At 38.3% G+C, this 22013-nt stretch overlaps 1 protein-coding gene across 5 annotated transcripts; it reads right to left on the bottom strand.

Moving 5' to 3' along the window:
* Positions 1-299: 299 nt before the first annotated feature.
* On the bottom strand, positions 300-21453 carry RADX (RPA1 related single stranded DNA binding protein, X-linked). Of its 5 annotated transcripts, none has more exons than XM_025166760.2 (15): positions 20668-21453; positions 19591-19733; positions 18351-18543; positions 16440-16548; positions 14988-15079; positions 14790-14912; positions 13379-13486; positions 12310-12477; positions 11423-11580; positions 10834-11006; positions 8949-9017; positions 6756-6835; positions 4035-4334; positions 3067-3231; positions 300-1997 (listed from the first exon to the last, which is right to left on the bottom strand). In XM_025166760.2, exons 1-15 carry the CDS (start codon positions 21416-21418, stop codon positions 1855-1857), a joined length of 2775 nt encoding a protein of 924 aa, XP_025022528.2. In that variant the 5' UTR covers positions 21419-21453; the 3' UTR covers positions 300-1854. The 5 variants fall into 5 exon arrangements, with proteins under 5 accessions (XP_025022528.2, XP_007428463.3, XP_025022529.2 ...); XM_007428401.4 differs by having other exon boundaries at positions 11423-11583; positions 20668-21452; XM_025166761.2 differs by having other exon boundaries at positions 4035-4331; positions 11423-11583; positions 20668-21452.
* Positions 21454-22013: the final 560 nt, after the last annotated feature.

Below are 22013 nucleotides of genomic sequence, written 5' to 3'. Positions count from 1 at the left end.
TTTATAATCTTGCAAATAGATCTGAGACATTTAAATGAAGAAGCCAACAGATTTATTTATTTATGTTGCCCTTGGCTACCCAGCCTATTTTTTCCTAAAAAAATCAAGATTTTGTTAATATATCACTTATCTGTGTATAAATTGTTAATTTCACTTGTTAATTTCACTTTTGTTTTAAAGCACATTTTAAGTGAAATTTCACCTCAAATGTATGTTATAAAAATACATATCCGATCCATGCTGGGTGGCTCTAGGACCATAAAAGGGATGCTGGTGCACCACACTTTTTTTGCATCCCTGTGTTCGAACACTGAAAGAACAAGCTGGTTCTATCAATCTTTTGCATCTTAATTTTCCCAATATGGGTAATGACCATCAGCATCTCGGACAAATATTCTTTACTCTCTACCCATCAATATAGCGAAATAGTAGTAGGAATCAGAGGAACAAGAATCTATTTGGGCCAAGACACTTATACAAATGTATTTATTCCAACTCCCAACTGGAAGCAATGTATTTAATACATAGTACTCTTCTAGCACTATATACTCTGACTTTATATATTTTTATTCTTTCTTTCAATGCAAAGTCTTTCAGATAACAACACTTGAAAATCAATACATCTAAACAGAACTGAATTGCATAATATTATAATTGTTATAAAAAATTTAAAGCCTGGGAAAAAGAAAAGGATCTTGGCATCAAAAGGACAAAATAGGCATCAGGCGAAACTCACACTTGCAGAAAGAAAGGGGTGTCTATAATGACTGGCTTGGTTGTTATTTCAACACGGGGCAGGAAAGACAGCAGCAAGAAAGACAGCTTTCATGGCAAACTCAGCAGTTCCTCTGCAGTTCTGTCAATAAATTATTGCAATATCAAAGCAATAGTGCCATACAGTATAAAAAAAAAAAAGACTGCTCATTTGTTCCAAGTGAGACGAAAAAGTATACTCACTTCTTCCAAGTCTGAATACAAATACGCATATATTCAACTTCCCTCTTCCGTGGTATTGGACTGCAGCTGTACTGTGCTCATTCCCAGACCACATGATCAGGTTTTACATGTCTGTACTAGACTGGTACTTCTGCATCAAACGCAGTTCATTTCCATTTTATAACAAAAACCAAAATTACTATTTCTGATTTGAGTGTTTTGCTTCCAGCTCATCATCTTTGGAAGAGGCAGCAACTGTATAATGATCAGCTGGCAATGTAATGATGATTCACATTTGACACAGCAAATATGCGGGCTTGATTACAGCAAGGACACTCCTCCACTGCAGCATAGTGGAGGCTCCATAAAAAAGTTCAACACAAGAACTTATCCCCGGTCGCTTTCCTTTATCCTTCGTCAAAGCCTTCTGCAGACCGTTGATGAAAGGCGATTAACAAGGCAACCTTTTGGGGCAATTTTGCTTTTGACAGGCCTATCCTGTACATTGATTAAAGATGTTCACTCCCCACAAGGAACTTTTAGTAAGCATGCCAAATTCAGTTGCCCTGAAAGCAGAGATAAGCAGCAAAAGAGCCACAGTCTTCCTACATACAGTTTTCAGTATCGCAGGGCAGGATCCGGCCATCGGATGCATCGGTTCCTCAGCTTTTGCTACTTTAATCTTAAATAAAAGTTAAGAAGCAACATTTGTACAGCACTTGTCCCCAAAAAAACTGATTTGAGATACAAGTATTGGTCAAAACACCCTCTATAGAATTCAAATACAAAGGGACCAGGAACTTTCCTCAACCACTACTAAATATCCAAGTTGCTTCCTGGATAGAATAGCAGGGGAAAATATTCTCATGCAAGTTTAATCCTCTTCTCAATTTACAATACATTTATGTCAATAATGAACTATGTTTGGTTGACTACGTTGACATCTGTTATTTTATATATTTTCCTAAGAAAGACTTCAGTTTTGTCTTTATCCAGAGAACAGATATCCAGAATGCAAACGACACGTTGGTTCTCCAGTGCAGCTGCTTTTACATCTTCGTCTAGTATGCAAACAGATAATGAACATGTTACACGTTCAGAAAAAGCATTACCATGCACAGTTTACCTAAGATGAATTCCAGAATGGGTATAAACAAGAGCAGGAAAGGAAAAGAATTCCACCCCCAAATACTGTGGCAAGCAATAACAAGACAAAAAAACCCCCAAAAAACAAAAAACAGCCTCCATGCCTAATATGCAAAACAATAATAGCTACAGGTTACTTTTCAAACCATGTGATAGCAAGAGTGTCAGCCATTTGATTTTAAAGAAAATCTGTATATGACAAGAAAAATTAAAAGGAGGATAATGCCATAATTTACAATTCCTAATTATAAAAAAAAGTTAAATAATGAGTCATGAAACAGTCCACCCCACTACTAAAATCCACTGTTTTTATTTTAAAAGAGCATTTCAACTTCTTCCCTTTTCCAGAACTAGTAGGAGTTACTCATGACAGATTTGTTGGCTCCCTGTTTCTCAATATAAAAATCTAAGGAAACAAAGTGATTGGCACCATAAAAATTGCCATCTCTTTCTTGGTCCTACATATATGGAGAGCTTAGTTCATTAAGAAATTCTTAATATATCACAGAGAAAGTTGGCACTGATAGTTTGAAAATGATAATTTGCAAACAACTCACACTGTGAATTACATATTCAAAGCCACTAAAGGCAAACACCTGCAATGAAAATACATTTGCTTAAACAAGTGGTCATTTTATTTAAATTCTTTACAGCTGCCAAGAAAAAATTATTTAAAAACAGAAAAAGAGAGGAAGGGGGGGGAAATTTCAAAAGTATTATTGCTGGATAATAGTGCTGCTACCTCTTCAGAAGAAAACAGATTAATCCATCTAGATTTAAATTATTTTTAACTGCATTAAGGCTAGAAGAGTGCTAGTCAGCAAAACCCTCAGTCTGGCTTTAAATAAAATTGCTTAGAAGACAGCTGTATGGTGGAGATATTATGAACTGAGGTATCAGAATGTAAACCTTAATTTGCAATTGCACTTACTTAGACAAGTGACAACAGCCATATACAAATCATTGTTATCTGGAAGATCCTACCTGAAAGTGAAAGTAACTCAGAAAATCCTTCTTGGTTAATGGTTTCCTGGCAAGATGAAGTACCACTTACATGAGAAAATACTGCATTTTGTGGTGTATCCTTGACTTGAAATAAGTAAGAATCATGCAGGAGCGCAACCTCTATAGCTACGTCATGATTTATGCCTGTTCAAGAGATTGTTACTTTTGTTACTACCAAAAGCTATACAACTATGGGTTAATTAACTATACAACTATCTTCAAGAATCCTGTCATCAAACAAAGCTTTAAGTCCAAGGGTCAAGTCTCACGCTTCATTTCCAAAAGCTACAGACAATTGCCTATTCAATCTTTCCTTGAAAGTATTTAGGAAAAAAAACTGCATTGGTTTGCTGTTCTGCTCATTTTCCCAATGTTTAATTCAAAAGGAAAACAGTGACAATGTCACTCAGTTTAAGCAGACAACTAGTCCTGGGTCATGGTTCAAAATATGAGCATAACTCTATTAAGCATATACAATTCACCAACAATTTCTTTCATTACCTGCCTTCCTTCCTAACTACTACAGTACTTCTTGTGCTGTTTCTATCATCATACTTCTAAACTGAACAACATACATCAACTCATACTAAATTGATAATATTCCGTTTTCCACCTAAAGCTTGGGACAGATCTAGTATGGCACTACAAATCCAGGGACTTTGTTTTTGTTTTGCTTTTGGCATCACATAAGTTTTAGTTTACTCTTGAAATTCCCTATTTTCAAGAATAATTTATTTTACAGCCTCTTCAGGCCTATGGAAAAAGGTTCTTTGGGACTAGCCTACCTTCTTTCAGTTGCTCTAAAAAAAACCCTCATTCCTCTAGAGCAGCAAACATGAATCGTTTATTCAATGCCTTGTAGCGCTGTATGGCATCACCCTTTTTGTTAAGACACAGGCTTGCAAATGTTCAAATTTCTGAGAGCGCCGAACTTAGTAGTTACTTACCAAGAATAGCCACTTCATAGTATTCAAGAGGACAGGCACTTTCAAAGTGATTCATTTCTCCACTCGTTGGGCGTTCCTTTGGCTTAAATTTGGCTGCCTGAAGATTGTATTGTTTCATAAGGAATTCTTTGTGGATGTAATTAAATTTACAAGGGAAACTTTCTGGGAAAACGTTGCTGAAGTTCAAGTGCTGTGTTAAGTTGTCTTTTACAGCTGTCCAGAGAACACTTTCCCAGGAATTGTGGCACATCCTCTGTGTGTGAACTTCTTTAAACCCATCAGCTATTTCTTTGTTACCTGCTAATATAAAGACAGTGAGGTTTTAAATACCTTTAAACACCTCAGCTCCAAAAGCTCCCTTTGACCAGGGAAAGTATACAAAACAGCAGATCAGATGAGCTTCTTTAGCTTATCCAGTGGGAGCTCCTGCACCAGGAGCAGGCTGTTGAAGCTGAAGCTACAGGGGCGAGGAGAAAGACTGAAGTATGTCCAGGAGCTGGGACAGTAGGAAAGCAAGCTCTCCATAATCTCTCCAGAGTTGTAAACCAAAAATAATCAGCTTTGATCCAGTTTCAGATAAACAAGCAGAAGGGCAAAAAAAAATACAACTCTGCTTTCAAAGCCAACCAGTGTTATGTGGGAGCATAATCTGGAGTGTGAGGAGATACCCTCAGTTGTGCCATTAGAAACAGCATTTTTACATGGACTTTTTCTTAACCTACTAGGAATTGTGCCTCTTTTTTATGTCTTTCACTTTCTCCTCTGACATGTAGGATTATTTATTCAATTTATATGATTGGCAATTTCACCATAGCAGCCATAATATGTAATCTATCTGGTCATTTTAAATCAGAACTATACAGCCAGCAGATAAATGCAACACAAATTAACCTTTATCTTATGAAACAGTCCTTCCATAAATAAGTTGTTTCCTCATTTTAATAGCTCCTGACAGAAATCTAGTCACTAGTATGATTGGTCATTATTAAAGACTAAAGTACACACTACAGTTGTACTGTATTACAGTTGTATTAATAGATACTTTTACAACTAGGAGAAACAAATTATTTGATCTTCTATCCAAATAGTTAATTGAATGCATAATATTTTCCTTTCTGCTTTTGATTATTTTTGTACAGCCTCTCATTCATCTTTAGTTTGTATAATAGAATTAATTCCAAACTGAAAAAACCATGAGTTTATTTGACCCAAAGTCCTGCATTAGCTAAAACACCACTAAAAGCTACTGATGTGTTGCCTGAGGTAGATAAAAAGTTATACAGGGCCACGTCATTGGTTCTACTAAAAGCTACTTAAGCTGTGGAACTATATACAAATGCTTTAAATAAATAAATTATACAGGTAGTCCTCGCTGAATGACCACTCATTCAGTGACCGTTCAAAGTTACAATTGTGCTGAACAAGGGGTACTTATGATGGGTCCTTGTAATTGTGGCCATCACAGCCTTCCCATAGTCACAATTCAGGCACTCGGCAACCAGCACACAATTATGACATCACAGCATCCCGCGATCAGACAATCGCCATTTCTGACCTTCACTGCCAACTTCTGACAAGCAAAGTCAATGGGGAAGCTGGCAAGAGGTTGCAAATGGTGATCACATGACTGTGGGATGCTGCAACCATACAGGATTCACCTAATGACAGCAGCTGGGACTGCCGCAATTGTTGTAAGTCAGCACAGTCACGCGACATTGCACCTTTTGACTGCATCGCTTAGCAATGGAATTTCTGGTCCCAATCTACTGTCAGTAAGCAAGGACTACCTGTAATATTATACAAAGCATATTTTTCAGTTAACAGTTACACTGATGTTAAGATCTGGATGAAAACTAATTTGTCCTTCAAATTTATCCTCTGTGAATTACTATGTTAAATAGAAGATACTTTCTGAACATATGAAATTTGACATTAAATTGTACTATTGTACAGTTGACATTAAACAGGATTTGATAGCTGACATGTAACAACATTACTTATTCCTAAGGGTCTGGTGATTTCAAAATCTATTCAAATGAAAGGCTACCAAGCCTTAAGATGACATCCCATCAACACTTACCTGGGAGAAGGTCTATAAATGGAACTTTACTTTTATTTGTAAGTCTAAACAGTTGGAATACATGTCACTTTAAATTCAATTTGGAGGCAGAAGTCGATTCAAAATGGAAATATGAACACTAACAGCAATGCAGCAACCTTCAATTGTTGGGTTATACCGACTGTCATGGCATCAGAGTTCCCCTCCTGACCCCAAGGAACCATTGGCTTTTAAAAAATTAACCCTACAGCTTAATTTAGCTGTATTGTGTACTAGATCTGTATACCAGAATAGCATAAGGCAAAGTGAGAGCAACCAATAAGGATCTATAAGATGCATCCTAGATCACACTGCAACATTCATAATAATGAAGTACAACCTTGTGCACCTCATGAGAAAGAAGTTTATATAATTAAAAAGCAAGGCTGAAGTGTTCTGGGCAATGTCATTACTACTTCTCCTTCATTTAGCACCAAGGTGCTAAGCAACATACAAAACTAAAACGTTAGCTAGGCATCAATGTAAAAAAATATGCATCATTAACATATTAATAACATTAAAGATGGAGAAAGCATGCAATTATTATTTTTTTGCTTCCTACACCAGCTTCTTTGAATGCAAAAAGCTAATACTAATATAGCCTTCAGAAACAAAGTACATACTTTCATATGTTTGTGCTGTTTCCATCACTTCTTTACTTTCTTTCTTTGCATGCGAATTATCTTGCAAAAATTTGCGCAACCTTTAAAAATCCAAGCAGATTGTCACTGAGACCAGCAAAACTATTTGACCATGTTATCAATAATTATAATTTTTAATTTATAGAACCCTCAAGTTGACTAGTCTTTCATGTTATGGTCCAAAAAGAAAATATGACACAGCTGATTTTTTTTTTTCTACTTCAAAGGTGATGAACTGATGTGTGTGCACTGCTTATCTGACAAGAACTCAGGAGAAGGGACTATGAAAGGATGGCACAAATGATTGGTAACTGGCTGACACACGGTTTAAAATGGAAGATGGTTTTTATGTTTTTTATGCTATTGTTTGTTTGTGTTTGTTGTAAAAAATAAAAAATTTATAAAAAAAAAAAAAGAACTCAGGAGACGGGAGGAGCACTGACCCCATTCTTTCCACATCATTTTCCTGCTCTTCCCTCTGCCCCAAAGCTACTGTTAGTCTGGCTGGGGAAAATATAACCAGATCCCAGCTGTGTCACCAATAGCTACTGAGGAAAGTAGAGTGAAGCAGCAGCATCCACAGCCAGTCGCAATGGAGTAAAAATGATAACATGTGGTGACATCATCATGGAAATCCCACCCTTACCTATGTGCATCCTGACTTCTGACACAAGTTAATGTTAACTTGCGGCATTTATACTACAATATATTTCCTCCCACTTCTCTCCAAAGGCAACTGACAGAGTAAACAGCACGGATGGAAGACTCTACCATATTCCACCACTATTAGCTTCAATGGAAAGACAATGTCCCTCTCGCTTCGCAACAATGCTAGCAGGTTTGAATGAGGTTACAATGGAAAATGGGTTAAATTCCTTTCTCACATTATGAACCATACAAAAATACATGGTGGATGTGGTCACAGATCTACATGTCAGGCTCTTTTTGCCCTTCAATGGACCATAGTTGCGGAAATGTTGATTCTTAATATTTACAAACCAACAATTACTTCTTTAACTGAAGTATCCAACTGGGAATATTTTTGGTTAAAAACTCTGTACAGAAGCTTATTTGAAATCTAGTTCACAAGACACTGGCAGAAGCACAATGCAGTGTTAAAGACCATGAACTTTTTTTTTTTAATTATCCTAGAAAAAGCTAAAAATCCAAGATCTGCTAAAGTAAGTATGATGCAGGCACAATTCAAAACAGTACTGTGATCTCCTCAGAAAAAGGAAGACTCCGCTATGTTAAGCATTTCAAATTTTGAAATTGTAAAACACACTATTTCAAACTTCAGATAATCCCTTTGAATTCATGCACTGCCAATGTAAGACAGGTCAGTCAAGCAAACAGGACTTTGCTTGATGGTCAGTTGTGAAACTACACACTCATCAACATATACACTTTCCATTCTTAGGAAACATTATACATGGAATTATAGAGAAAAGGGATGTAATGAGGTATGGCAGACACTGATTCTGTTTTGCATCCACACAATGGAGTTGTCAAACTCTAAAATTCCTTTACAAATAGTGCTTGTACAGATAGCAAGTTGATTGATATTCATATACTGGGACAAACCAAGGTAAAATGCAGCGTAATAATTAACCAGACATAAGGAAAATAAACTTTAGTAAATTATTAAGTATGAAAGTATAAATAATTGTTGAAGACTGAATACCAATGGTGATATTAAATTATGGTTAAACATTAAATGTATAAGGAATGAACCATATCTATTATTATTTTTACTAAAGCATGTAAAAATGATACTGAAATCCAATTATGAGATAAATTTTTCTGTCAAAAGATTTCCTATCTCTATAAAACACCTGGGTTAAATGGTATATGATGAATTTTTCTCCATCAAGATTTATAAAATAATAAAAATGTTAATCTTTAACAACCAATAATCTTTATTGTTTTTCTTTCACTCACATGTTTCTCTGCAAATAAGGAACATTGAATTCTCATGTAGAAAATACAATTGTTGTCTAAACTGCAACATGACTTTGCTGTTTAAATGTTAAGTAAATACATTTAAGGCTGAATGTCAAAACAGCATTCTTTTGCAGAGAACTGGAACTAAAAAACCCAAAGTTGCTAGACCGCAAAACAAAATAAGTCACCATTTAAAAAATGCAATGAAATTACCAAGAATTTGCCACTTACATTCTTTTTTTGCTTGCTGCTCTTGTCAAATATGAATGTTGAGAAGGCACAGGATGATGATCTGTTGCCCTTAAAAATATAGTCAACAGCTTCAACATTATTTGGAGGTATCAATTATTTTACAATAAAACAAATTCTTTACTATGAGCTCAGTTCACATAATTATGTTCCAAAGAGAATCAAAACACTTCCACCTATCACCAATTAGTTGTTTTGCATTTTTTGCTAGTCTGTGAGGCTGGGTTATATTAAGAAACACATGTTAAATTTACTGTACACTGATGCAAGTAATGGCAGAGTGTAAGATGCTAGCTTTCCATAAGACACAAGAGGACACCTGATCTGCTTGGAATTTGGCCCACCCTCCATCCTAGAAGTCATTATTCATATACCACAGAACTGGAGGTGATTTAGTCCAGCCTCCTGCTCAGTGAAGGACCCACTAGAGCACCTCTGACAGTTGACAATTTGGCTTCCATCGAAGACCTGTAGCAAAGGAGAACTCACCACTTCATGCGGTAACCTGTTCCACTGACTGATAGGTCATATGATCAGGGAATTCCTCCCAATATCTAGCAGTGTAATTAGAATCTAGTGTTCTGGTCCTGTCCTCTGGGGTAACAGAGGATCAGTCATACGTCCCCTTAATATTCTCTTCTGTAGGCTAAACATATGCATCTTTTTTAACTGCTTGGTTTCCAGACCCCTTGTCATCTTGGTAGTCCTCCTCTGAACTTGCTCCAATTCATCACTATCCTTTTTGAATAGTGATACCCAGAACTAGTCACAATACTCCAAGTTGGGTCTGACCAAGGTAGAGCAGAGTGGAACAATTACTGCCCATGAACTGGACTCTGTGCTCCTATTAATGCATTCCAAGTTAGCATTTGCTTTTTCATCAGCTGCATCACACTGCTAGCTCATGTCTAATCTGTGGTGAACAAGGACATTCAGATCCTTTTCACTTGTACTACTGATACCTGGATGCAGATCTTTACATATATCCCTGTTAAATTCCATCCTATTCTTTTCAGTGTACTGCTCTAGCTTGTCTATACCTTTTAGAATCTTTTATCTCACCTTTAAAATGGCTTAGATGGCCATTAGATAAATCCTGCAAATGGAAAAGATCTGAACCACCACATCCAATTGCTCAGAACAGATTTAAGATGTTACTTGCATCAGAACAGGAAAAGGCTGTGTCACAATTGCACATTATCGTAGTAGGATGACAAGCCGTAAATGTAAGTGCTCCTTATCAACTGATTTGTGGACTAGGCTGAACAAGGCTTAATCTTATTAATATTATTGGGTATATCAAGTTTTTCCTCTTCTCTGGAGGGCAGTTTTCTACCCCAAGCCTAAATGAATGAATCATGTGTAGAGGAGTAAAGAATTGGAAGTTGAAATGTTTTGACCCTGAACTATTCCATTCCAACTTTGGAACAGGCTATTCCAACCTTAAGGAAACAGAGTTCTGGACATCCCATGCTAAGGTCTTTTGGGGTCAGAACATTTTAACCTCAAAATGTTTGGCACCTGTAAAGATGCACAGCAAATTATTATTTAATAATGAGTTGCTATTTAACTGCTATTGCCATCTCAAAGCTTAGAACTAACTTATAATATCTAATCGGACTTCATTTTAGCAAGATCAACGCTAGACACCCAATCTTACCTAGCTAGCACTGCTATGCAACTATGATTTCCTGTGCCAAAAAAAATTATGTGAAACATCTTATGACCACTTGAAAACTGAGTAATTTGCATATGCCCAGTGCAAGGCATCAGCAGAAGTAAGACTATGAGACTACAGTATAAGCTAAAATACACAAATGCCAAAGGGACTAGAGATTCTATTCCACTTCAAAAAAACCTCCCTTACTCCACAGTTGCAATCTGTCTCTTTGTACAACTCCTGGTTACTATGTTTCGTTGTTCCAGAGGTGGTGACTTCTGCTTAGAAGCTGATTCTCCCGCTTGCTGATATTTTCTTCTGCCTTTATTAATATGATCAGTTTCCGACACTGAAGTACATACTGATGACCTTTTCTTGATCTGCAGAAATAATTTTAAATCAAATTCACACAATGTCTTCCAGTTAGCTACTTTCCACAGAAATTTTTAAAAAGCTAGATTCCATTTCATTACCACAAATAGCACGATCAATCCAGCAGGAAAAACACATGATCTTAGCTAAGATATAAAATTCTGCCTCAAACACTTATCCTTCCCATTTATTTCCACTGTTTTATTCAAACAATGCAGAAACTATTAGATACATCAAGACATTTTAAGAAAGGTATCATGAAAACGTAAACGATGACTTTCTAATTTTACACATGTTCAAAGTAAGAGAAAAATAGTTAAGAAGTAATTACTACAGGTTCTTTCAATTCAAAGGCAGAGTGTCTCAGTTTTAATCATGCTCCTACTATCTTAAGTACTAGGCTATTAATGTTCAAGTACTGTACCTGCATTGGTCGCACTCCTGAGGCATCCTGGGATGTACTGCTACAGCTGACACATCTTATAGCACTAATTATCCCTTGAAAAGCAATGCGCTTCTGTTCCCTGTAGTGCAAACTGTCAATCTCCTTCTCTGTTTCACTGATGGCTATCAAAGCTAATTCTTCTGAAATGTAGTTTAAAAAGAAAAAACAATACCACCAAATAAGCATGGGTACGGGATACGTATAATTCAGATGGTAAGGAACGTAACCCTGTTATTGTTTTTTCAACTGGCACAGCACCAGTCCGAATAAGTTAACTTTGTAAACAATTAAGAAAACCAGGCTTATAGTCTGTCTCCTTTAGAGGCATGAAAGTAACATTAGGTTGTTATGGGATATGCCCGGTATTATGTGAGTAGACTTCCCCTCATCCCATTTAGAACACTTCATGTGTCCTAGAGCAACCCCCAACCATCTGGAACTGATCTGTCATGTGGATGAGGAGAAAACAAAACAATCCCACTGACAGCTGCTGTTCCATCAGGACATAATTAGCTACAAGCCAGAGCCATTCTCTGCTTTTACATCTGCACTGTGATCTTCAATCAAATGACGCCATATAGCGTCACTTAACTTTTGAGACGTAATTCAAACATCGTCCAGGTATTTTTTGACATGGAAATAAAACAGGACTTCAGACAAACTACTGATCCTGCAAAGTTTAAAAGGGGATAAGGAACGAAGAAGGACCATAAGCTTTGCTGCAACTTATCAACCATAACCAATAATGAATTCTCAGCATCTATAAATATTTACACTGGGCAGAATTGCACAGAAATGTTTTGTTTGCAAATAAGGCTATTCAAAATCGGCAAGCATGTGTGAGACTACAGAATGAAATGCCATACCCTTAATATTTTTACAATATTCTAAAAATGTATCTGGGAGAGGTGGGAGAAGATAATATCCACCAATGATACTTCTGTCCATGTAAGAAGCTTCCTCTTGAGTTTTCATCCACTGGATAAAGTTTTTCACTTTTGGATCTTTTGTATATGGTTGGCCCTTATGCCATCCTATTTTAAAGGGAAAAAAAACACAAAACAAAAAGCTATGGTAGCTATAATGAAAGAATTAAAAGATTAAATCAGGAATTTTTGAAAGTGCTGGGCCACACTGGTTTTTAGTATGGTGCTGTAAGGCATTCAAAAGTATTTAATATGTTTTCAACATCAGGTGGGCTTGTCAAGAATGTCATGGAATTTGTAGTGACAATTGGGTGTGTTAATGTTGTGGTTCGCCAGGCCATCCAGGAAAGAGGCAGAACTCCTGTTTCTAAGTCACTTGAGAAACTCACTACACACCACAGGACCAACTGAAAATATTCTACCATCACTCCAGAGAATTAATAACCTTTATGAAACTCCTCTATAATTCTGACATAATTCCTAGAAGACTACAGAGTTGTGTTTTATGCTAGATTGCTACAGAGACAGAAATCTCCAAGCTATTCAAATGTATTTAATGCCAATACCAACGAAGGTATTAGAAAACCAGCTCTGTGATGGCATATCAGTCCATCGTCACTGTGGAAATAAATTCAGTTATTCAGAGTATAAACACATATTTGGATATAAAAATGCCAGTGCTTTGTTTGCATTAACACAGTACCTAAAAACATACTGCTGACATTAAAATAGCATCAAATAAGAACTCACAAAGCTGTTGCTCTTGAGGAATAATCAGGGGAGTGCCAAATTAGGGGAAGTAATCAAGCCACTTGGGGCTGTTCTCATCTGGCAAGATTCTCTTGTAAGGAAGAGAAGGGGCAGCACTTTCAGTCCTGACAACTACTGCAAAAGTGTAACACGGGCAACAGAAACTGGTAAAAAGGATATGGATAGAAGAAGGTAGTTGACATGATTTGATGGATTAGGATTAGATATAAAGTTAGGTATTTTTATAAAAGATTTTTACCTGTAATAAATATTTGGCTTTTCAAAGACGTGGTTAAATAAACTGTATTGGAGCCATTCTCAGAAATATTTCGTTCCACTCTCATCTGCGTACATACCAAGTATGTCACTAGAGACAGAGAAGCATCATATTACCTATTTATTTATTTATCTATCTATCTATCTATCTATCTATCTATCTATCTATCTATCTATCTATCTATCTATCTGCCTTATAAGCTACTCCAAAGCGGACTCTGAACAGCATACAAGTCCCCATTTTTGTAAATTCCAATTAAAACAAAATTAAACATAACATTATAGATAATAACCGTAGACCAAATCAATAAAAAAAAGATCACTGATGCCTGTCCATGACTGAAACCTGAGGCGCCATCTGCTGATTCTGATAAATTTAAATATTTTTAAATGTTAAGTTTTGAAAGAAAAAAAACCTACCAAGAGCAAACTAATTATTATAATTTGTAAACTAAACTAATTTTCTAAGATTTTTCTAGAGTATTCAAATTATTTTTCAGAACATTTTCTGACTTTGGCCTGGCGCTCATATAGTGTAGATTAAGAGATAAAGCAGTATCTGGTCTCTATCACTGCAAACTACAGGCACAGTCTCATGTGCCGAGATGCCTCCTTACACTGAAAAATATCCTGTACAGGAAAATTAAATGTTGCCAGATGAAATCTAGAGACGACTCATCTCCCAGATACTAGACAAAGCATTCCTCGGTGAACTGTCACCCACAATCTGAAACTTTAATATTGCACCAGCTCCCTATGAGAAATAGCTTGTATATCACCAAATATTACTCCTAGGGAAGCAGTGGGGATGGGGTGGGGACACATGCATATTGATTATTACATTCATGTCCAAATTGTAAAATTACCAAAAGCATGCAATTGATTTTTAGATGCTGGACTAAATGGGACCTTTGGTGTGATCCCATATGGTGCTTCTTACATTTTAAGTTCATATTTACGCACCTTCTAAGATTTTTAATCTGTGGTCAAAAAAAGTTCTGAAGTCTTGATGGCTGTCACCAAACTGTAATGCAGTCTAAATATCTTCTTACCTTCTCTCTTGTGATATAAGGCTATAGACTACAAGGAAAGTTTATAAGCACTGAGAGCTACTTCACATATTATCTTATTCTCAATCTGATGGAGTATGGAAGAAAAAAGAAAACCTGTATATGCTGTCAACATGGCATCAGTGTTTATTTTGCTGTAACTAAACAGATGGAATTTAGAATCAATGAAATCCAAGAGTTCTTTCCAGTTCACCCTTTCCACTATTACACCAGAAGAATCAGAAGAAACTATGATAGTATTGCCCAGTACTCTGATTCCTGAAATTCCAAGCAAATTAGACAGAAAGCAATTACATTAAACAGAGATATTTATAGAATACATACTTGGGTGAATTTGCTCAAATATATCTGGCTGAGATGTGGCAAACAATTCTACTATGAAAGGCTGTTCTGAGGTCCCATCAATAACATGTACCCAGCGATATGTCCAAAAGTCATCCACACACCCTGTGTAGACAAAATAAATGTTAATCAATGTTCTAAACATATTTTTAGAGTCAAACATATAATATTTGAAAATACCTTTTTTTCTTTTGCGTTCGATCCGTCCAACATATTGTACAAGTCCAATAATGTCACAAAAGTGATTCTGGGCTAACTCATCCAATTCTGATCTGGGATTGAAAGCACAACAGTTCTTAGGATATCAGACAGATAAAAGCCACCCATTGCATTCCAGAAATCTATTTACCCAAGGCAGACACTAAATTGGTGGGTTCAAACAAAACAGCAAGCTAGGTTATGGCACTGCCTGAGAATTTCTTCTCCTGAACTACCTCACCATGGTTTGTTTTGACTTGTGAGACATTTGAAAAAAACGTGATGGCCAAAAGTGGTAGCTGTAGCCAGGAGGTCTTTCGTATACATCTTATACACCAGTTGCTTCCCTTTCACGACTGGGAGGCCCTGCTCACAGTCACTTGTGACTTAGTCACCTCCCATTTGGATTACGCAATCCAAATTGCAGGGCACTGCCTTAGAAAGTATTCAGATGCCACAGTGGATGCAAAACGCAGTGGTCCTATATTCCTGGGTGACTCTGCTGCTTTGGGAGCTGCATTGTTTGCCACTTGGCTTCCATATGTGATTCCATATGTGATACTAGTTGTTACCTCTAAAGCCTTACGTGACTCTGGCCAAGTTATCTGAGAGACCATCTCCTCCCATTGTCATCTGCCTATTGGATCAGGTCACATAAGGGCAACTCGCCCCAGTCCTACGTAGACAAGAAGGTTATCTGATGGAGCCTTGGAAATCGGTATTTTTGATAATTACTCCCATACTGTGGAATTTCCTTCCCATGGAAATCCAGTCTGCTCCTTCTCTTCTGGGTTTCAGGAGAGCAGTTAAGACTTGGTTATTCCATCAAGTGCGGAAGGAGAGCATGCTGTGATGGAAGATCTGAATTTGCAAATGCATTTCTTGTGCATTTTCTTTCTTTTTTGTATAATTTTGATACTCTATTTAGTTTATTTTATGGGTGGGTTTATTATTTTTAAGGAGCATTTTGTTTGGTGATATATCTGATAGTTAGCCGCTCAGAGCTTTTGGGAAATAGGTGGCATACAAATAAAGTAAAGAAACAAATATTTATCATGCAATGGCTCCATTCATCAGGAATAAATGCACAGAGAATCTATTGCTCCTTTTAAATTGGTTTACAGAATTTTACCCAGGCTTCTTCTAGCCAGAAAAAGCCATCATGTCACACATCAGAACAAACTATGGGCAACAGGTTTGCAGAAGTAACATTCATAAATGCGGCTAATGATAATCCAGGCTTGTTATATCATCTGAACACTGTTGATATGAAATACAGAATTAATGGCTATAATTATACCTTATTTGTAAATGCTAGAATTTAATTTCTCTTTTAGTCTCCCTCTCTCTCAAATTTTTTAACATTAATATTCCAGTCTGGAAAAAATAATCCATGAAAAACATAGACAAAATAATAATAATAATGATAATAACCTTGTTATAAACTGATATTCAACTTCAGGCAACTTCCATTCTGGTTTAATTTTATTTTCTGGAATGATGTTAATTTTAGCTGGAGGGTCTCGAACATTCAAAGCAATTTCTAAAAAAGAATTAACCAGATGATGACAATTATGTTTATTTTGGCTAAATTACCAGCTACATTAGTTTTGTTATAGTTCATTTAAACAAACACATCTTTATAAAGTTTGTTTTATCCAATTTTAAATACTTTGGGAATGGCATGTGGTTAAGTCACATGAACATGATGTTAGAAGAACCTCAAATGGTGCTTCAAAGCACTGAGGACAAAAAATTCCCCCCAAGCTGTTTAAAGCTGTTGCAGACAGATACTACATTTGTACTTCTTAGAAAGCTCTACTGTCTGCTTACTGTTGTCCTTTTCTTCCAAAACATAACTTCCTTTTGCAGAACTGGCCCCTCCAAGACCACTCAAATCACAGATAAATTACAAGAGATGTGCTACAGGAAAGAATGCTGATATCTGAGCAGTAGAAATCAGCCTGAGCACTTAGGTACATAGAAGAAACACATAAAACTGCTAAATGGGAATTCTCTTCAAGAGAACTACAGCTCTCAAAATGCTTTATTTCTTTCTTCTACCAGCTGGGATAAGAAAGGACAACCGTAGCAAACTGTTCTACAGTGAATAATGGTTATCAATATTCATAAGAAACAGGAGAATTTGGTTATAACAATCTCAAAGGAACTATGATGGGTGTCTTGGAAAACCAGTATTTATATTTGAATCAAGGCAGGCATGTGCAAGGAAACACTAATGAAGTATCAGTGCATAAACATCCCCTTCCATATTCTTAGAATTAACGCATCAAGACATAAAAAACACGTTTCATTCATAGTGTTATAAAAATGAGCAAGTCAGTGCAATTTGAGTAATATATTAGAATTGGTTGTGCTATTCTTTTACTGTGGACTTCAAATTATTTATTCAATATTCTAAAACAAGCAACAACAAAGAGCCTACTAAAGATATGAGAGATAATTAGGTATTTTATACAATACATGAGCATCCTATTTATGCCACAGGAGGCCTTGCTTTTCAGTTTAATATTCTCACTGTTTAATTTGCACCTATCCTTCACTTGGACCTTCCTCCCGCCTACGTTATTTTTAACTTTCCATTACTAAACGAACCCCATTAGCACTTCCAGAAAGCAAAAATCTGCTTCCATTGACCTATTGAGAAATATATTTCAAAAGTCTCAGACTGACAAACTTGAATCTAATACTTCACAGAGACAATTAGAATCACTGTCAAACTGTTTACATTCATCAACAGTTTTCATTTATTGCTCCTTCTGTCCGACAAAGCACGTCACTTTCTTGACTATACATTTTCTTGTATGTAATTATTATCTGCCTAAACTGATCCACTGCAGGATGAAGGCTTCTTCACTGAAGGTTATGGACTGAAATCAACCATGCTGGTCCAGTGCATGTTGGCAGATTGATGTTCTTTGACTTCCTGGTTTAGGGCTGAGAGCAATCAACCAGTCCTAAGGGAAAACTAGGACCTATATATCAGACACCAAGATGCAAGCGAATCAAAATAATTGGAAGCTAATTGTGGCAGTTGGAGCCCTCCTGAGAAGATATGGATTAGATACAGATCCCATGTTGTGCAGCCAAGTAGGAAAATGGCTTCTTGCTATTTGAGAATGATTACTGCAGTAGACTGACTGGTTATGACAGTGCTGTTTCTTCACTGCCTGAAGTAACAAACAAACATATATTCTTTGTCTCAAATAATCATTGTATACAGGCAAAATGAATGATCAGATGGACTTTTGTTGCCTGACAGCAAGCTAATGAATTTTCCAAGGCTACACAAAAAAAATTCAATTCATATTTGGGATACTTAACCTATTGAACAGAATCTCTTCATCTGCAAATCTCCAGGACTTGACTGTGTTTTAGAAGATAAACTTTTTTTAACAGCATATTTTTCAAGCAGTAGCACTGTGCCAATTTTCATACTGTGATACCATTCAGGGCATAAAGAGCCCCACAGCACCATTAACACCATACCAGAGTGATCAGCCACATCAAAATAAGCCTGAAAATATAAGAACACTTGCTCTTAAAAGTTAAAGACTGTGTTACTGAAATGTTATTTTAAATGCCTGAGGCTGAAGCATACTTTTCATTCTATCCACTTCGCTCCTAAATTTATCATCAGAAACTACGTGCAATAAATATGCTTTACAAAAACAGAAGTGTTACTGCTCTCATTCAGAAAGCTTTTACATTAAAGGCAACATTCCTATCTATTTACCTATATAAGTTCACTGAACTCAGCAGGACTTATTTTTAATCAAGCACATATAATATTAAGCTGTGGAATTCCAATCCTAAAAGCGGAAATTCCACAGAAATTGAAACTAGGAAGCAACAAGAGATAGCACCTAGGGCTGAATAAGGTAGGAACAAAGATTGGACTTAGTTTACGGCTTAGTGTGTATTGTGGCAAGATTAATGAATGGAGAGCAAATGGAAGAGAGGAGACTTTTCTTCCCAAAACAGAGGAATCATCAGGATGGATATCATGGGAGTGGGCCTGTACAAGATGAAGCTTGTTTAGCAGAAGCATCATCAAATAGAACATAATATCTGAAAACAAACAGTAACAAAAGTAACAACATATTTATGGGGAATTGTCAGAACACTGAACTACCCAAACAGTCTACAGAAGGCATCTAATTTAATATAATTAAGCCCCTTTCATTTCTCCTAATAGTGGATGCAGAATCATACTTGCTTTCCCTCCCTCACCACTGGCTAAGCAACATAAACTTCTAAAAAAATCAAACAGGTAGTTACTTAATCACATATTACTGTAGTATAGAGGAATGTGCTGATCACATCACTGTACAAATGCCACGACTTAAGTACTTGTGTCAGACAACTGGGATACTAGTACATAAAGGTGGCATTTGGATGATGACATCACTGAAAAATGTGGCATCATTTGGTGTCATTGTATTTTGTAGCAGCCACTGCTTACATGGTGAGATTTTTATCCTTTCACATCATATTATTACTAATAAAACAATACATGTGAGATCCCCTTAGTAAAAGAACTCTATATCAGAACTATTCCTACCTGATATGGCACATCTAGTTTTGTTTTTGGTTTTCCATAATAACGTAATCGAGACTTATGGATGATTCTGACAAGCAATGGTTGGAAGTTGATTCTGGTTTCCCAGGTCATGGCCAGATGAAAGAGAGATGTTAGTTTGAATTCTAGGAAAAAACAAGAGCAGAATAACATGAGCAAGAACTGGTAGTGCTGCAATGAATAGCCCTGTTTACTGGTTTTAAATTATATTACTGCAAATACTAATCTCAAAACCCAATACAGATAAGTTAATTATTGCTATATCATACCTGCTTTGATACTGACTCAAAAGCATGTGAATGTGGCTGTTCAGTTCAGATTCAAAGTCCCAAACCGGGGGGGGGGGGAGTTCTCATTTTAGAGCGTTACTAAAGAAAATATTCAAAGTGCAGCAATTCAAATGCGGCACCAAACTATAGCTAAATGTTGCATGAAAACATAGAAAGCTACTTCAGATTTATGTATTTAGGACAGGGGAGAGCTAAGTTCCATTCCACAGAATTTAGTATCTCTCAAGCCAACAGAGTTGCTGTTGTGGGAAGAAACTGAAGAGAATGCTAAGGTAAGGCAGGATATAATTCTAATAAACAAACACTATGATTCCGTCTGTCAGAGCCAGTTTGATGTAGTGGTTAAAGGCACCAGGCTAGAAACCAGGAGACTGTGAGTTCTGGTCCTGCCTTAGGCACAAAGCCAGCTGGGTGACTTTGGGCCAGTTCCTCTCTCTCAGCCCCGGGAAGAATGCAGCAAGAGCAAACCACTTCTGAAAACCTTGCCAAGCTGCAGGGATTTGTCCAGGCAATTGCCTGGAGTCAAGACTGACTTAAAGACATACACATACAGATCCCTTCCTCTGATTTTGATCTCAAACCACAATCTGGCTGGGCCTTCTTCCTGGATGGCAAGCCATGGCTTGGCATCATGCCCAAACCCTGCCAACTAAGGACTCCATTTTCTGAGCCTAAAACAGCCAAGGGGGATTCAAAGATACCCTACGCTTCCATTTCATCCATGAACTTTCCCCATCTCTATTCTGTGGCCTGGCCATCCTCCACTTACCATCCACAGAGACCTCCCGCAAAGGCGTCTTTTCTACCCACATGTCCCCACATGGATCGTCATTATTCCACAGCGGAAGGTAATGCTTCTTGCCCCCCTTCAGGGGGAGGGTGGATTTCACATGGCACACTTTTAGCTGTGGGGGAGCATCCGTGAAGGCCGGCCCTTCTAGGACTTCCAGCTGTTCAATGCACAGAAAGCCACGGCCCAGCCTCTTTTCATTATACACGTACGAACACTGGGCGATTTTCACCTGCATGCCACAGCCGAGCTTGTTTTGGTGGATGAGGCCGTTCAGCTGGGGGTCCAGGTGGCACTTCTCCCAGAAGATGCCATCTGTGACAGTCATGTCATAGAAGTAAGATGGGCAGGGAGCAGCCTGGGCTGGGCAGGGGGCACCAGCCTGGGGGGGGGCTGGGCAGGGGGCACCAGCCAGGGGCATGCCATCAGCCATGTATCTCTGCAGGAGCAACACCGTCACTGGAGGTGCCTCCGGCAGGGAGACCCTCAGGCTGGAGGCTTTGAGGACTTCGCCCAACATCCTGTGGATCCAGGAGTCCTCGTTGGGGGCAGGGGCACCGCTGGGGGGATCTGGTGCCACTCCAGTGCCCCTGGCACCTGCTGCCACAGCACCCTCTTCTGCCAACAGGCTCGTGTTTCCCTCCTGAGCGCCCCCCTCGCCCCTGGGGGGGCCCCCTTTTTCCGTTGCCCCCCTCAGGCCTTCCTTCCGGCTGGCAGCCCCCTGCTCCATATCCTTCCAGGCCCCCCCGGCCCGGCCCCTCCCCCCCCGCGATGGGACTGGTCGCTGAGGTGAGCCTAGCCCCCCCGCCCTTTCCCCCACCCTTCACCCGCCCTCGGCGCCACCGCAGGCTGAGGAGAACGAAGCCTCAACTTCCTCTCAGAGAGGGCCCCGCTCAATCTCCGGGCGTCGCCGCCATTGCCGAGGGGGCGGGAAGAAGGAAGGGCGCAACGAACTTTCTCTTTAAATTGGCCAATAAGGGCGCTAGAGGGTCTCCAGGAGGAGGAGCCAGGGGGCAGGGCTTCCCAAAGGGGCGGGAGGGGCTCGGTGGGCTGTCCAATCAACGCGCGGGAGGCAGGCCCAGGCCAGGAGGAGAGGGGAGGGCTTGGGCGGAAAGGGGCGGGAGCGCGCTGAGAAGGTGACCAATGAGCGCGAGGGAGGCGGGAAAAGGAGGAAAAAGTTTCTTGGCTTTGTTGATGGGCTGTTGACAGTTCTGTCCTATTTTATTGATAGAGGAGCCCCATGGCTCCCCAGTGGGGCTTCCTTTCAGAAAAATCCCCAAAACTGCAATCTTAAAAGTGCCATTAGGCTCTGGATTTTACTGAAT

This window comes from Python bivittatus, unplaced genomic scaffold, assembly GCF_059951505.1.
Source record: "Python bivittatus isolate LINGU-HERP-01145 unplaced genomic scaffold, Pbiv_v1 ctg000670_np1212, whole genome shotgun sequence".
In the NCBI taxonomy this organism is placed as follows: domain Eukaryota; kingdom Metazoa; phylum Chordata; class Lepidosauria; order Squamata; family Pythonidae; genus Python; species Python bivittatus.
The sequence above is the reverse complement of the archived record's forward strand: the minus strand, read 5'-3'. Positions and strand labels throughout refer to the sequence as shown.

What these genes read in the sequence shown, in the direction of transcription:
- RADX (XM_007428401.4), bottom strand. Translation starts at nt 21,418, where the DNA reads ATGGAGCAGGGGGCTGCCAGCCGGAAGGAAGGCCTGAGGGGGGCAACG. An exon ending in GAAGAGATTCTGTTCAATAG is followed by an intron (nt 16,549 to 18,350) that starts GTTAAGTATCCC and finishes ATTCTTTTTTAG; the next exon opens with AAATTGCTTTGAATGTTCGA. An exon ending in TGAGTTACTTTCACTTTCAG is followed by an intron (nt 1,998 to 3,066) that starts GTAGGATCTTCC and finishes TTTGCATACTAG; the next exon opens with ACGAAGATGTAAAAGCAGCT.